The 15,405-nt window shown below is 44.8% G+C and overlaps 1 protein-coding gene across 9 annotated transcripts in view; it reads right to left on the bottom strand.

Moving 5' to 3' along the window:
- Positions 1-15,405, bottom strand: part of ELP3 (elongator acetyltransferase complex subunit 3) — a 217,600-nt gene that overhangs the window by 109,195 nt on the left and 93,000 nt on the right. For 4 of the 9 annotated variants that reach the window (XR_015169438.1, XM_086414851.1, XM_086414846.1 and 1 more), the window contains exons 1-3: positions 11,213-11,328; positions 3,786-3,885; positions 718-856 (exon numbers count right to left, since the gene is read on the bottom strand). Coding sequence is in view for 8 of the 9 variants with exons in the window: in XM_086414851.1 (XP_086270977.1) it covers positions 718-856; positions 3,786-3,885; positions 11,213-11,231 (258 nt within the window). In the remaining variant the exon portion in view is untranslated. Of the gene's footprint in view, positions 1-717; positions 857-3,785; positions 3,886-6,375; positions 6,448-11,212; positions 11,329-15,405 lie in introns of those variants that run through there. The other 5 variants (XM_086414852.1, XM_086414847.1, XM_086414848.1 and 2 more) reach the window with 2 other exon arrangements.

The raw sequence follows: 15,405 nt of genomic DNA on the forward strand, positions 1-15,405 counted from the left end.
CTTGCTCTTCTCCGCTTACATGGGCACCACTTCTGGGTCAGTCAGGCGCTTCCTAGTTCCTTATACTGTAGGGACATCTCTGTCTTCTGGACACCCTCCTGAATGGTGTCAACTGGTTCACAGTTACCATACGTATTAATATAATGACTCTGCACTATCAGTTAACTTTTCAAAACACCCTTTATGTTATAAGCCACGAGCTTAAGGTGGCCAACAACATTTATCATCTTCTGGTAGTCACCAAGTTTCAGTCTATACTTTTAAAGACCTCCTCCCCCTCAACACCCTATGCCCCGTGAGTTCGTGCTCAGTCGCATCCAACTCTTTGTGACCCCATGGACCGTAGCCTGCCAGGCTCCTCTGTCCATGGGATTCTCCAGGCAAGAATACTGGAACGGGTTGCATGCCCTTCTCCAGGGCATCTTCCCTACCCAGGGATCAAACCCACGTCTCCTGCATTGGCAGGCGGATTCTTTATCACTGAGCCACCTGGGAAGCCCCACTTTTGAAGACACTAAAAATCAAACACCATCTTTTCCTCTAAGTGACTCTCTTCCCTGGTGCTCTCCAAGCCTCCTGCATGCATCTCCACCCCAGCACACATCACTACAGGTGGATTTTATGAATTCAAATGGCCCACCTCCACCTCACTACGTGGAGGCGGGGATCAGTGGCCCAACCGATACACAATCAATACGTGATGAATCGCTCACTCACCCCACTGGCGGTTCTGATGGGTTTCGCCTTCAGCTTGGGGACCAAGACCTTCCGATACTGAGGCGGGACCGCGGCGATGATGTCCACCAGGCGGGGCTGCGCCGAGAGCCCGTATTTGGCAGCTGTCCTGGTCTTCACCCTGAACGTAGAGCATCCATCATGATCAAGGTCAAAATATTCCAAGGACAAGCTCCCAGAAGAATAACCTATGAACAATGTCACCAATGCTCGCGACTCCCATATCCCCTCACCAGATGAGCACAGTGGCTCTAACGCTTGTAACTGTCAGGGAAACAGGGGAACAAAATCCACGACTTCTTGTTCTCTGGAGTACCAGAGGAAGCCAGATGACCAGGGGACGGGACCCAGGACAATGACACAGTCGAGGTCTCGTTCAAGGTAGGGCTCCAGCGTGAGAGGATTCGACCCCTCCCCCAGCTTCCGCAGCACACATCCGGGATGAGGTTAACCCTCTCGCGGGGGCCTGCTCGGGACACTGTGGGATGATCAGACACGCACTTGGCCTCGACGGGCACCTCTCCCTGCTGTAACAACCAAAACTGTCTCCAGACGCTGCAAAGTCTTGGGGGTGGGTGGAGGGGTGGGAGTCGTCATGACTGGTCGCAAGCCATGGTCTCAGGCCAAAAAGCAAAACAATCAAACACAAAGCTATGTAGACCCGAACAGGAAATAAAGTATTGAGTTGGCCAAAAAGTTCACTTGGGTTTTTCTGTTAGATGTTATGGAAAAACCCAAACAAACTTATTGGCCACTCCAACATATATTTTTTAAAGCATTTAAAATATTTTTCTAATATAAAATACTACCTAAATAACAGAACAATGAACCATGTAATATACTTTAACAATTATAAAAACAATCACTCTTGTAACCACATTCCAAGAAAAAGAACATGATCACCATTTCAGAAGACCCCTGTGTGCCTTCCTGACTGTAACCCTATCCGCACCCCCAAAATAACCTTTATCCCAACTAGTTTTCTTCTATAATCGTAGAAGAAAAACTGTTCCTTGTTTTCTTCTATAATTGTACCAACTTTTCTTTTCTTTGTGGCTGCTAGCCAAATCCCACAGTCACTTTAATCCATCTAGAAATACTATGAGGTGTGCAAATCGTTTAAACAAATGTTTACTGAGTTCCTAAGAGGTACAAGAGACTACCTAAGTACCTGGGACATCAGGAAGTGTAAGGCAGAGCTGTTTCGTGCTCTATGTTTGCAGACAGGCATGCACAAAAATAAGTCTGCTGATAATAAAAACATACGTAATAGAACACACACCCAACCATGAATGCTTACAGCGCTCAAGACGAACTCAGTGTGTGCTGGGGAGACATTCATGGAAATGGGCACAGAAAAGCGTAGGCTTCACAGATGGGAGGGGAGTTTGGGGGAGAATGGATACATGTATATGAATGGCTGAGTACCTTTGCTGTCGACCTGAAACCATCACAGCATTGTTAACTGGCTTTACTCCACCGCAAAACAATAAGTTTAAAAGTATATACATTACAACAAAAAAGAAAGTTGCTAAGAGAGTAAATCCTGGACGTTCTCATCACAAGGGAAGAAGAATTTTTTTTTCTATTTCTTTAATTTTGTATCAATATGAGAGAGAGGATGGATGTTCACTAAACTTACTGTAATCACCTCATAATGTGTAGGCTGAATCACCATACTGTGTATCTTCAACTTAAAACAGGGCTACTTATCAACTGTATCAATAAAACTGGAAGAAGAAAGTAAAAACTAAAAAGGAATGGATGAGGAAGTTGGTAGTGAACATGGAAGAGAGTTATAATGCAGACAGAGTAGGCAAACTTGTGACCTGAACTGGACCCAAGGAAAAGATTCAAAGGCGACGCCAGAGTTTCAAGCCTGAAGGTTAAACGATTCGGCGAAGGGGCCATCTGAGTACCGGCTGGTTTTGAGGAAGATGCTAACTTTAGCTTTAGGTGTGCTACATTAAAGAGGATGACAAAAATATATAAGACACAGAAACGTTCACGAGAAACAAAAGATTTGTATAATTATGGGTACAGCCGAGAAAAAAATAGGGGAAAAAAAAATCAGTTAAACACATGGTAGAAAAATCAATAAAATATAATGTCTCCATAGCAAAAAAGAACATTGATTTCTTTAGCCAACATTTATTAAGCACAATGTTCCAAAGAAAGGGTAAAACATATTTTTCTAGACAGGGTCTAGAGAAACGTCATACGCACAGAGACTAGACCACTGACGGCCTGGGGTGGGGGAGCAGATCACTAGAGCAGATCTATATGACAGGTACACAGTCGATAAACAGACGCAGAGAGGAGAGACCACTCTTATTTGATGATGCAGCCAAGTCCAAGCTGAACCTGACTGTGGGGAGGAAGTGGATGGACGTGTCCGGGAGGCTCTGAAGCGGGGAAGGGCTGGATGACATCAAAAGGCCCAAAGAGAGGGTCTTCCTGGGAGCCAGCCGCCACCTGCTGCATCTCAGCGGAGGGACCGGAACGAGAGGAGGAACGTGAAGAGAGACGGACAGCAGGACAGACCACGGGCTCTGCAGACAGACGGTCTGATTCCAAATCTCAGCTCTACCAATTACCACTTATTCACTCTTGGAAAAATTACGTAACCTTCTCTATCTCGGGGGATCCATCTGTCCTGGTAAGTCCTGACCTCAGACAGTGTTTGAGAGTGTCAGCTGGGCTAATACGCCCAGTGTACCGCTAACAGTGACCTGACTACAGTATGCGCCCAAGAAATGTTAGACGCTGCCAGCAATATTAGGCTCTGAGGCAACTTTGCCATACATAATCAACAGGGCAGGGCAGAAAACTAAATTCTCAATTAAAACATGAAACATGAGATAGAACCAGTAGTATTTGATAATTGCATGCATGAAAGAGATCTATTAATACTTCCCAAGAACAAGATTACCTTCTTTGGCCCTGAGGTATGTGAGATTCCAGCTCCTACACCAGGGATCAAACCCACACGCCCTGCCTTGGAAGGCCAAGTCTTAACCACTGGACCACCAGGGAACCCCTCCACTTACTTATTTAGATCGATGTCTTTCCCCTGTTCGTGAGCTTCAATTAGTTGTTTAATAACATCTCCTATGGTCAGCATCATTAGCTGAGCAGGGCTGAGGTCGCCTAGAAAGATAATATTTGACAAAGTAAAAAGTCATATTATTCAGCAAATGTTTTTGTATTTACTAGCAGTTTTCCTTCCAAAATCATTCCAATCGTGCTGAAATAATAGCTCAAGTTTACCAGACAGTGAACTTTTATTGTTTACAATTTAGCCATATATCTTATACCTTTAATTTAAAAACAAACCTGAGTTCACCTACATACGGGAAGGGTTCACTCTAGAAGCATATACAGGAAAAGCATGATAGATACAGGGAAGAGCAGAGACAAACAGGAAGGAAAAGAACCAAATTGCACAGGAAAGAACCAAAGGAGTTAAAATAGCTTCCCTTCATCTCCAGACTTTTTGATTACATTTAGTTGGTTTACTTCATCTGATTCTCAGAAGAAAGTGAGGTGGATGGAACAAGAATATTTGCCTGTCCCATAAAAATGTTAACAAGGGATGAAGTTGAAACTCAAACCCAGGTGTCCCCAGAAGCAGAATCACACAGCAGTGTAATACTATTTTGAAATACAAAGGCAGGGGTCTGTCCTCGCCTAGGGACTTTAATGCATCCCTAAGATTCAGTCTAAACAGCACTGCAACCTTCTCCTGGCAAATGAGGCCATCCTTCTCACCTAAGAGGCAACAGCAGAAGCTGACATGGCATGACCCACCCTTTGCCCACAAATACAGTTGCCTGGTTCAAGGATGGGCACCTATTCAGGTGGGGGCCAATCTGAGCTCTTTTACTCAAGGCAAAAAAAGACACCAGCCCGTTTCCAGTGGTAAAAGCTGTGAGATTTCAGCTCGGGAGCTGCTAGCAAGCACACTTCCTGCCTGCAGAGAAAGCTGGTGTCTAAAGATAGCGATGTCATCAGAGAGGGGGCAAGACGAGAAAGCCCTGGCCCTCCCATTTACTTGATCTCATTTGAGACCTCACAACAACACTGGAAGGTGGGTACTGTTTTCCCATTTCACAGATGTGAATAATTAAGGCAAGTTAAGACATCATTGTAAATGACATGGTTAAGACTCAAATTCAGGCCTTTCCCTCACAACTTACATGCTTTTTCCCACTGTGCCAAAGCACCTCTAATTTCCTGAGACACAGCTACCATAAACAATTTGAGAAAAGTCCATTTATAATAGGAGGCTAACGCTTTCTAAACTGTGTAACTCAACCCCTCAGTATTCTACAGAAGTGCCCAAGGGGCCATGTAACAGACAGGGCTGGTGGTGAGGAAGGTAAAGTGGGGGGTGGGGGCAGAGGGAAGGTCTCTTTCTCCATTTCAACCCAAGCAGCTTCACTTCCATCTGTTTATATATTGAAGTTCTGCATAAGAATGTATTTGGAGGGAAAAGGGGGCTTCAGGTGATAAAAAAATACAGGCAGACCTCATGCAGTTTGGTTACAGGCAGACCTCATGCAGTTTGGTTCCAGGCGACCACAAAAAGGGGCATACTACAATAAAGTATGTCACACGAATATTTTGGCTTCCCGGTGCACACACAAGTTACATTTACAGTGTACTATAGTCTGCTAAGTGTGCAAAAGCAATATGCCTTAAATAAATGAGAGACACAAGTTTTGGGTGGCTTCTTTTGGCACGGGTGTGCGTGTAAGACACTTCAATCCGGTCTTGACTCTTTGCGACCCCATGGACTGTAGCCCACCAAGCTACTCTGTCCATGGGATCTCCCAGGCAAGAGCAGTGGAGTGGGTTGCCACGCCCTCCTCCAGGGGATCTTCCCGCCCCAGGGATCGAACCCTCGTCTCTTATGTCTCCTAGCATTGGCAGGCAGGTTCTTTACCACTGGCGCCAGGGCACTCTAATCTACAAGGAGAGAGCAGGAATTTCCCCAAGGCTCTGCTTACCTTAGTTAACAAGTGAGGCATGGAAAAGTGCTGCCGCCTTGTGGACACGTCCCGCAATAGCAACCTTCAACCTACAGGCAGATTCTTTACCACTGAGCCACTAGCGAAACCCCAAAACTATTGCTTATGGGCACTGAATATTCATAAAGACTACGTGTGCGCTCAGCTGCCCAGCTGTATCTGACTCTTGGCGACCCCATAGACTATAGCCCGCCAAGCTTCTCTGTCTATGGGATTTCACAAACGAAAACACTGGAGTGGGTTGCCATTTCCTCCTCCACAGAATCTTCCCGACAGGAATTGAACCCAAGTCTCTTATGTCTCCTAGCATTGGCAGGCAGGTTCTTAACCACTAGCGCTACACAGCATTCTAATTAACAAGGAGATAACAGGAATTTCCCCAAGCCTCCCCGGTGGCTCTGCGATAAAGATCCCCTGAAATGCAGAAGCTGCAGTAGACCCAGGTTCGATTCCTGGGTGGGAAAGATTCTCTGAAGGAGGAAATGGCAACCCACTCCAGTATACTTGCCTGGAGAACCCTATGGATAGAGAAATCTGGCGGACTACCTTCCGTGGGGTAGCAGAGAGTCAGACACTGCTGAAGTGACTTAGCATGCATGCTGCTTACCTTAGTAACAAGAGTGAGGCATGGAAACGTGCTGCCGCCTTGTGGACATGTCCCGCAATAGCAACCTGCAACCTACAGGCAGATTCTTTACCACTGAGTCACCTGGGAAACCCCAAAACCTATTGCTTATGGGCACTCAATAGTCACAAGGTCTACGTGGGTGCTCAGTTGCTCAGCTGTATCTGACTTTTTGCGACCCCACGGACTGTACCCCGCCAGGCTCCTCTGTCCATGAGATTTCCCAGGCAAGAATACTGGAGTGGGTTGCCATTTCCTCCTCCAGGGGATGTTCCCATCCCAGGGATCGAACCCAGGTCTCCCTCATTGCAGACAGATTCTTTACTAGCTGAGCTACCATCTGAGCCTTCAGCAAATATACTCTTTTTACTGGTGTTGAGTTTTGCCTCGATGTTGAAGGCTGCCAACTGCTCAGGGTGGTGGATGCTGAAGGCTGGGGTGGCTGTGGCAATCTCTTAAAATAGGACAACACTGAAAGTCTGCTGCATCCCCTGACTCTTCCTTTCATGAACAATTTCTCTGTGCATGCAATGCTGTTGGGTGGCATTTTACCCACGGTAGAAATTCTTTCAAAACTGGAGTTGATCGCCTCAAACCCTGCTGCTGCTTTATCAAGTAAGTTTAATATTCTAAAGCTTTTATTATCATTTCAACAATCTTCACAGCATCTTCACCAGCAGCAGACTCTGTCTAAACAAACCAGTTTCTCTGCTCACCCGTAAGAGGCAACTCCTCATCCATTAAAGTTTTCTGTGACACTGAAGCAATTCAGACACATCTTCAGGCTCCACTTCTAGTTATCCTGCTGTTTCCACATCTGCAGGGACTTCCTCCACTGACGTCTTGAACCCCTCAAAGTCATCATGAGGGTTGGAAGCAACTTCTTCCAAACTCCTATTAATGTAGTTTTTTTTTTTTTTTTCACCTCTTCCCATGAATCACAAATGTTTTTAATGGCACCGAGAATGGTGAATCCTTTCCAGGTTTTCAGTTGACTTTGCCCATGTCCATCAGAGGAATCACAAGCTATGGATTTCTTAAATAATAAGACTTGAAAGTTGAAATGACTCCTGGATGAGACTGTGCAATGGATGCTGTGTGAGCAGGGATGAAAACGTTAATCTCCTACATCTCCACCAGAGCGCGTGGATGACTAGACACATCAACAACGAGCAGTGATACTTTAAAGGGCTCTGCTCTCAACAGCGGGCATAAAATATCAGTAAACCATGTTGTAAACAGGTGTGCTGTTTATCCACACTTTGTTCCATTTACAGAGCACAGGCAGAGAAGATGTAGTATAATTCAGAATGGTAAATAAGCATTTTGTTGCTGTTCAGTCGCCAAGTCGTATCTTACTCTATTGAAACCCCATGAACTATAGCCCACCAGGCTTGTCTGTCCATGGGATTTCCCAGGCAAGAATAGGGGAGTGGGTTGCCATTTCCTCCTCCAGGGGATCTTCCCGACTCAGGGATCAAACCCCCATCTCCTGCCTTGGCAGGTGGGTTCTTTATCACTGAGCCATCAGACCATCTGCATTGTGATTGTGAAAGTCGCTCAGTCGTGTCTGATTCTTTGTGACCCCATGGACTACATAGCTCATGGAATTCTCTAAGCCAGAATACTGGAGTGGGTAGCCTTTCCCTCCTTCAGGGGATCTTCCCAACCCAGGGGTTGAACCCAGGTGTTCTGCATTGCAGGTGGATTCTTTACCAGCTGAGCCACAAGAGAGTATCCTGCCCTCTGAAGCTCTCAAGGCAGGCACTGACCTCTCCTCTCTAGCTTTGAAAGTCTTGGTGGCATCTTCTTCCAATAGAATCCTGTTCTGTCTACACTGAAAATCTATTGTTTAGTACAGCCACCTTCATGAATTATCTTAGCTAGATCTTCTGGATAACTTGCTGCTCTGCCATGCACTTTGATGCTGTACAGATGACTTCTTTCCTTAAACTTCACAAAAGTGAGCCCTGCTAGCTTCAAACCTTTCTTCTGCAGTTTCCTTACCTCTCTCAGCCCTCACAGAATTAGAGTTAGGGCCTTGTCTTAGGTTAGGCTTGGGTTTAAGGGAATGCCATGGCTGGCTGATCCATGCAGATCCCAAAACCTTCTCCATTAGCAGCAATAAGGCTGGTTTGTTTCCTTATCATTCATGAGTTCACTAGAATATCATTTTCAAATTCCTTCAAGAACTTTCCCTTTGCATTCACGACTTGGCTGTTGAGTTAGCACTCAGTCTATCTCAGTTTTCAACAGGCCTTCCTCACTAAGCTTAATCATTTGGGGCTATTAATTTAAAGTGAAAGATGTATGACCCTGCCTTATACCTGAACCCTTGAAGGCTGTTGTAGGGGTACTAACTGGCCTAATTCAGTAGCATTTATCAGTCCTCATTGTCCAAAGGAACAGGGAGGCCCAAGGAGAGGGATGAAGATGGGGGAATGGCCAGCAGTCAGAACACATCATTTATTGATTAAGTTCGTCATCTTACGTGGCAGTTTGTGGGACCCCAAACCAATTACAATAGTAGTATCAATGATCACTGAGTACAGAGCACCATAACACACACAGAAACAGTGAAAAAGTCTGAAATACTGTGGGAATTACCAAAACACGACTGAGTTGTGAACTGAGCAAATGCTGTTGGCAATATGGCACCGACAGACTTGCTCAACACAGAGTTGCTCCAAACCTTCATTTGGTAAAAATAAACAAACAAAACACAGTATCTGTGAAGTACATTAAAGCTAAACACAGTGAAACGAGGCATACATGGAGATGAAGATTTAAAAACATTTGGACAGCTCTTCGGTGTATTGAAAATTATCTGGATAAGTAAATTAGTAAGAAAAGTCTTCATGGAGGAAATCAGAGAGATCTTTAGAGAAAGGGCAGGGTTTGGACAAGCAAAACAGAGGGCAATCCAGAAGGAACAATGTTAGGTATAGGAATTACCGATCATGTTTATATGAAAGTGTTGCCAAACTGGAATGGAGCCTTTCTGACAGGGTTGGGTAAAATCAGATCACAGGGTACACTGGCTACTCGACAAAAGATGCAATACACAGTGGAGAATTATATGTTCTTGAGTTTGGGAGTAAAAAGATCAAAGTAGTGTTTAAAGAAAATAAGTACAGATTGATCCTTGAACACTGGCTTGAACTGTGTGTGTCCACTTATATGTGTTTTTTTTTTTTCCCTCAATAAATACAGTACCTGTATTTTTCAGATCCTTAAATTAACTAAGTGTGGGGAAAAGTTTTTGTTTAATTAGCGACCACAATATGTGGAAACAAAAGAACTAGGATTTGAGTCCTAATGCTATCCAAACTGTGTGAGCTTACTGCCCCTGGGTGAGTCATTTGTCAATTTCTTTGCTTTTGAGGCAGAGATAGCAGTATTTGGATTTTCAACTGCATGGTGGTGGGGGCAGTGCCTCCAACCCCAGGGTTGTTCAAGGGTCATCTATATACAAAATACACTACAGAAAATGAGCATACAAAAAACGATTCAGAAGATGAAAGAATACACATAATCTGCATACTAAGTAAAAGGCTCTTGAAAGATAACTTTAAAAAAAAAAACACAGAAGATTTAAAGCAGAACACTTGGATGACAGACTCAGTCCCTAGCTCCCAAATCCTACTGGCTATGTCGTAATGGGAAGATCAATGCCTTCTGAGCTCCCTGTTCCTTGTTGGCAAAATTGGGATAATACATACACATTTCACAAGACCAGTGCAAGAACCAAGTGAAATAATGTACATGTGAAAGTCTATTATTCGAATATTAGTTCTTCAGTGAAGGTGGGTTAGAGGAATGGTGGCTAGAATGAGGATAAACTACTGCAAGAGGCAATTTCTGTAGGAACCAGCAGGGCTTGGTGATAGATGAAATTAAAAGTAAAGCTGTCTGGCCTACAGATAGAGGAGCAAGTTAGAGGGAGAAGATAACTAACTAGTTAGGGGCAAGCAGTCTTTGAGCCCACAAAGCAACTGAAGGTAATTTGGATACTTGGAGTACCTGATGCCAAGAGGCATAGTAATCAAGGGCAGTTTTTTTGTTTGTTTGGGGGATTCGGAGAAACAGCCTGACCAACCAATTCGGTTCTGTTTCCTAAATATAATCTTGGGCTAGGAAAGTTACTTAATTCTTTTAATCTCAGCTTCTTCATTTGTAATCTGGAGATGATACCCACATAAGAATTATTAGCAAAGGCTCAATAAACGGTAGCTACGATTATCATAACCATCATTACTATTAGACCGACTTCTCAAATGAATTTACAGAGATAACACTACAACCTGCAAGAAAATATTTGAAATTTGACTCTATCCGGTTGAAAAACTAAAGATGAAATCGCTCCACGCTCAGGAGGTAATTAACTCCGGAGGTAATACAAATGGGAATAATTGCCTAATTACCCCACAAATCCCAAGAATAACTCGGCATTTCTCTTTCCTTTTTAAAAAACATTTAGAACTTTAAAACAATCTCAAATCAAAAAGGACGTGAAACGTGTAGTAAAACCTTAGCAAATTAAGAGTTCGAGACCGTGTTAAATCCATCGATCACGTAAATTTCTTGGAACAGAGCTTTTATCATTTATGCAAAAGACACCAAGTGATGGCCAAAAAGGAAGAATAAGGATAGGCCGGTTTAAAAAGCACAGTAGCAGGGAGAGACGAGTTCACAAACTGACCACAGGTGGTGGGGAGACTGCCAGACAGCAGATTCCCGCGGGAAAAACCGACTTCAGCATCTGATGGCCCGGGTTCGCCCCTTCCCTTCCACCACCCGTTCCCTCTCCCTGTCGCACCTTTGCGCTTCTGCCTCATCTCTCCGCTGTCGTAGCAGCCGCCACCCCAGAAAATGTAGATATCTACTCGGACCACGGGGGAAATTGACAGCCACCAAGCAACCCTGTCCTGTCGTAAAACGACGGAAACATATCGTAAAGCTGTCCCGAGAAGACCACGAGTGCAAGGGTCCGCCCCGCCTTCCTGCGGCGGCTCCCGGAGCCCCTGGAAGACGGAGCAGAGCTACTGAGGCCAGTCAGCCGGGGGTCAAAGGGCTGTAGGATGCTAGCATCCGAACGCCACCGCAGCTCTGGCATTAGAAACCTTGACCTGAGCAGTACAGCTACCGGACAGAGCTTATGGACAGAGGCTGCGCCAGGGAGCCAAAACAAGAGGGTGGATGTGGATGGTGTCTAAATAAGGTGGAGGAGCCTAGGATGCGTTAGGTCCGCGGGAATATGAGGGGGAAGAGAGTGATGACAAGCCCGCCAGTGTGGAGGAGACTAGATTTAGAGCCTGGAAGAGACCATGCAGCAGTCAAGTAACGCTGTGAGGTCCAGACTTGGCCGCCAGTTGATCACTCTGGTCTCAGGCAAATGGGACGTATCAATAACCATCATGAAAGCTTCGAAGTTTCTCCAGAAAGACGCACACACGGACAGCTTTGTAGAGTTTGGAGGCAGGATCTGGGATCATGGTTTTCTGAAACCCATCCATGATCTCCTTTATTCATAGACCAGAAATTAAGAACCCCTCTTACTGCGACAGGACTTCCCGGTGGAACATTCGTAAAAGAATCTGCCTACCAGTGCAGGAGATGTAGGAGACCCGGGTTGGATTCCTGGGTCAGGAGGATCCCCTAGAGGAAGAAATGGCTCCAGTATTCTTGCCTGGAAAATCCCATGGACAGAGGAGCCTAGCGGTCCAGTCCACAGGGAAAGAGGGGTTGCAAAGAATTGGAGGCGACCTGAGCATGCAGGCATGCACTTATTAGGACTTACCTGGTGGTCCAGTGACTAAAACTCCATACTCCCAATGCAGGGGGCTGAGGATGCCTAGTGCCTAGCTCCCAATGCCTAGTCTGGGAACTAGATCCCACATACTGCAACTAAGAGTTCATCCACTCCAGTTAAAGATCTCTCAGATAGCAACTAAAAGACCCTGCATGCTGTAGCTAAGACCTGGCACAGCCAAATAAATACATAAATTTAAAAAAGAAAGAACCCTCTTATTAATACATGAAGAAATGAATATGTGCTGTTTCCAGTTCTCTTACTTTGCACTAGAATTGAGATAACTCCAAGTCTTTGGCCTCACCATAACACTGCAACTCTCCTGGTCAGTTTTTGTGATTGTCCATCAGGACAAATTCAGTAACATGTATCTGTCCTTATTGTCATCCTAGTACCAAGTGACATACGTTAGCTACCTAGAAAGTCTTCTAGGACCCTCCAAGAAAAACTCTTAGTTTTTCTTCTAATTTTTCTCAATCTTCCTGTATATCTTCTCAAAATATAGGTATTCCACAGGGGTCGCTTCTTAAAATTGTCTCCCCCAAAGTGATCCCCAGAGTACCAAAGCTTTAAATACCATCTGTTTGTTCCCATATTTGTAGTCCAGCCCCAGCTCCTCCCCTACTTGACACTGTGTCAGATCTGTGTGTGTAATGTGTATCAGAAATGTAACATGTCTCCAAAGGAACTACACTTTTACTCCAACTCTGCCCTTTCCCCAATCTTCCTTATCTGAAGACACCATCCTCTACCTCATCACTTTTTAACCTCACACAAGAGAAAGAGAGAAGCTGGAGATTTTAAATTATAATTGAGAATGCTATATTTGAGCTAATATTTGATAATGCGGATATCTGGGGGAAAGAGGCTGTCAAATAGAGGGAACACTTAGTGTAAAGGTCCGAGGGTGAGAAGATCCTTGATGTGTTCACAGAAAGCAAAGAGGTAGCTGGCATTTGAGCAGTGAGTGAGGGGAACTGTAATAGAGGTCAGAGAGGTGATGGGGTGAGGTGGGGTGGGGGACACTGCAGCTCATGAAAGACTTTGTAGGCCAGTGCATAGGCTTTGCCTTTTACTGTCAAGTCATGTGGAGTACTATTGGAGAGCTTTTTAGCAGAAATATAATGTAATTTATAATTGAAATTACCTCTGGACTTCCCTGGTGGTCGAGTGGTTAAGAATCCTGACAATGCAGGGGACACAGTTTTGATCCCTGGTCCAGGAAGATTCAACATGCCATGGGGCAACTAAATCCATCTGCCACAACTACTGAGCCCACGTGCTCTAGAGCCCATGCTCCGCAACAAGAGAAGCCACCGCAACGAGAAGCCTGCACACCGCAATTAGTAGCCCCTGCTCATCACAACTAGAGAAAACTTGTGTGCAGCAACAAGGACCCAGTGCAGCAAAAAATAGATGAATAAAAAAAAAATTTTAAGTCTATTTGTTGAGAGTAGATTGTAGGGAGGAAGCACAGAGTGGGGAGATCAGTTAGGTGGTTGTTATCACATCTATGCCAGGGATTCCCAAGCTTTGATGCTCATGAGAATCACCTAGAGAGGGGTGAAAAATCCCAGTGCCCAGGTCACACCCTGTGCCAATTAAATCAACATATCAAGGGGGTGGCAGCCAGGCATTAGTATTTTATAAGATTCTTCCGTTCATTTCAGTCGCTCAGTCGTGTCTGACTCTTTGCGACCCCATGAATCGCAGCATGCGAGGCCTCCCTGTCCATCACCAACTCCTGAAGTTCACTCAAACTCATGTCCATCGAGTCGGTGATGCCATCCAGCCATCTCATCCTCTGTCATCCCCTTCTCCTCGTGCCTCAAATCCCTCCCAGCATAAGGGTCTTTTCCAATGAGTCAACTCTTCTCATGAGGTGGCCAAAGTATTGGAGTTTCAGCTTTAGCATCAGTCCTTCCAATGAACACCCAGGACTGATCTCCTTCAGAATGGACTGGTTGGATCTCCTTGCAGTCCAAGGGACTCTCAAGAGTCTTCTCCAACACCACAGTTCAAAAGCATCAATTCTTTGGCGCTCAGCCTTCTTCACAGTCCAACTCTCACATCCATACATGACCACAGGGAAAACCATAGCCTTGACTAGATGGACCTTTGTTGGCAAAGTAATGTCTCTGCTTTTGAATATGCTATCTAGGTTGGTCATAACTTTCCTTCCAAGGAGTAAGCGTCTTTTGATTTCATGGCTGCAGTCACCATCTGCAGTGATTTCAGAGCCCCCCAAAATAAATTCTGACACTGTTTCCACTGTTTCCCCATCTATTTCCCATGAAGTGATGGGACCAGATGCCATGATCTTCGTTTTCTGAATGTTGAGCTTTAAGCCAACTTTTTCACTCTCCTCTTTCACTTTCATCAAGAGGCTCTTTAGTTCCTCTTCACTTTCTGCCATAAGGGTGGTGTCATCTGCATATCTGAGGTTATTGATATTTCTCCTGGCAATCTTGCTTCCAGCTTGTGCTTCTTCCAGTCCAGCGTTTCTCATGACGTACTCTGCATATAAGGTAAATAAGCAGGGTGACAATATACAGCCTTGACGTACTCCTTTTCCTATTTGGAACCAGTCTGTTGTTCCGTGTCCAGTTCTAACTGCTGCTTCCTGATGTGCATATAGGTTTCTCAAGAGGCAGGTCAGGTGGTCTGGGATTCCCATCTCTTTCAGAATTTTCCACAGTTTATTGTGATCCACGAAGTCAAAAGCTTTGGCATCGTCAGTAAAGTAGAAATAGATGTTTTTCTGGAACTCTCTTGCTTTTTCTATGATCTGATGGATGTTGGCAATTTGATCTCTGGTTCCTCTGCCTTTTCTAAAACGAGCTTGAACATCAGGAAGTTCACGGTTCACATATTGCTGAAGCCTGGCTTGGAGAATTTTGAGCATTACTTTACTAGCGTGTGAGATGAGTGCAATTGTGCAGTAGTTTGAGCATTCTTTGGCATTGCCTTTCTTTGGGATTGGAATGAAAACTGACCTTTTCCAGTCCTGTGGCCACTGCTGAGTTTTCTAAATTTGCTGGCATATTGAGTGCAGCACTTTCACAGCATCATCTTTCAGGATTTGGAATAGCTCAACTGGAATTCCATCACCTCCACTAGCTTTGTTCGTAGTGATGCTTTCTAAGGCCCACTTGACTTCACATTCCAGGATGTCTGGCTCTAGGTCAGTGATCACACCA

The sequence above is a fragment of the Bos grunniens genome, chromosome 8 (assembly GCF_055505025.1).
Source record: "Bos grunniens cultivar Pamir isolate PY7600 chromosome 8, Bosgru_T2T1.0, whole genome shotgun sequence".
Taxonomy (NCBI): Eukaryota; Metazoa; Chordata; class Mammalia; order Artiodactyla; family Bovidae; genus Bos; species Bos grunniens.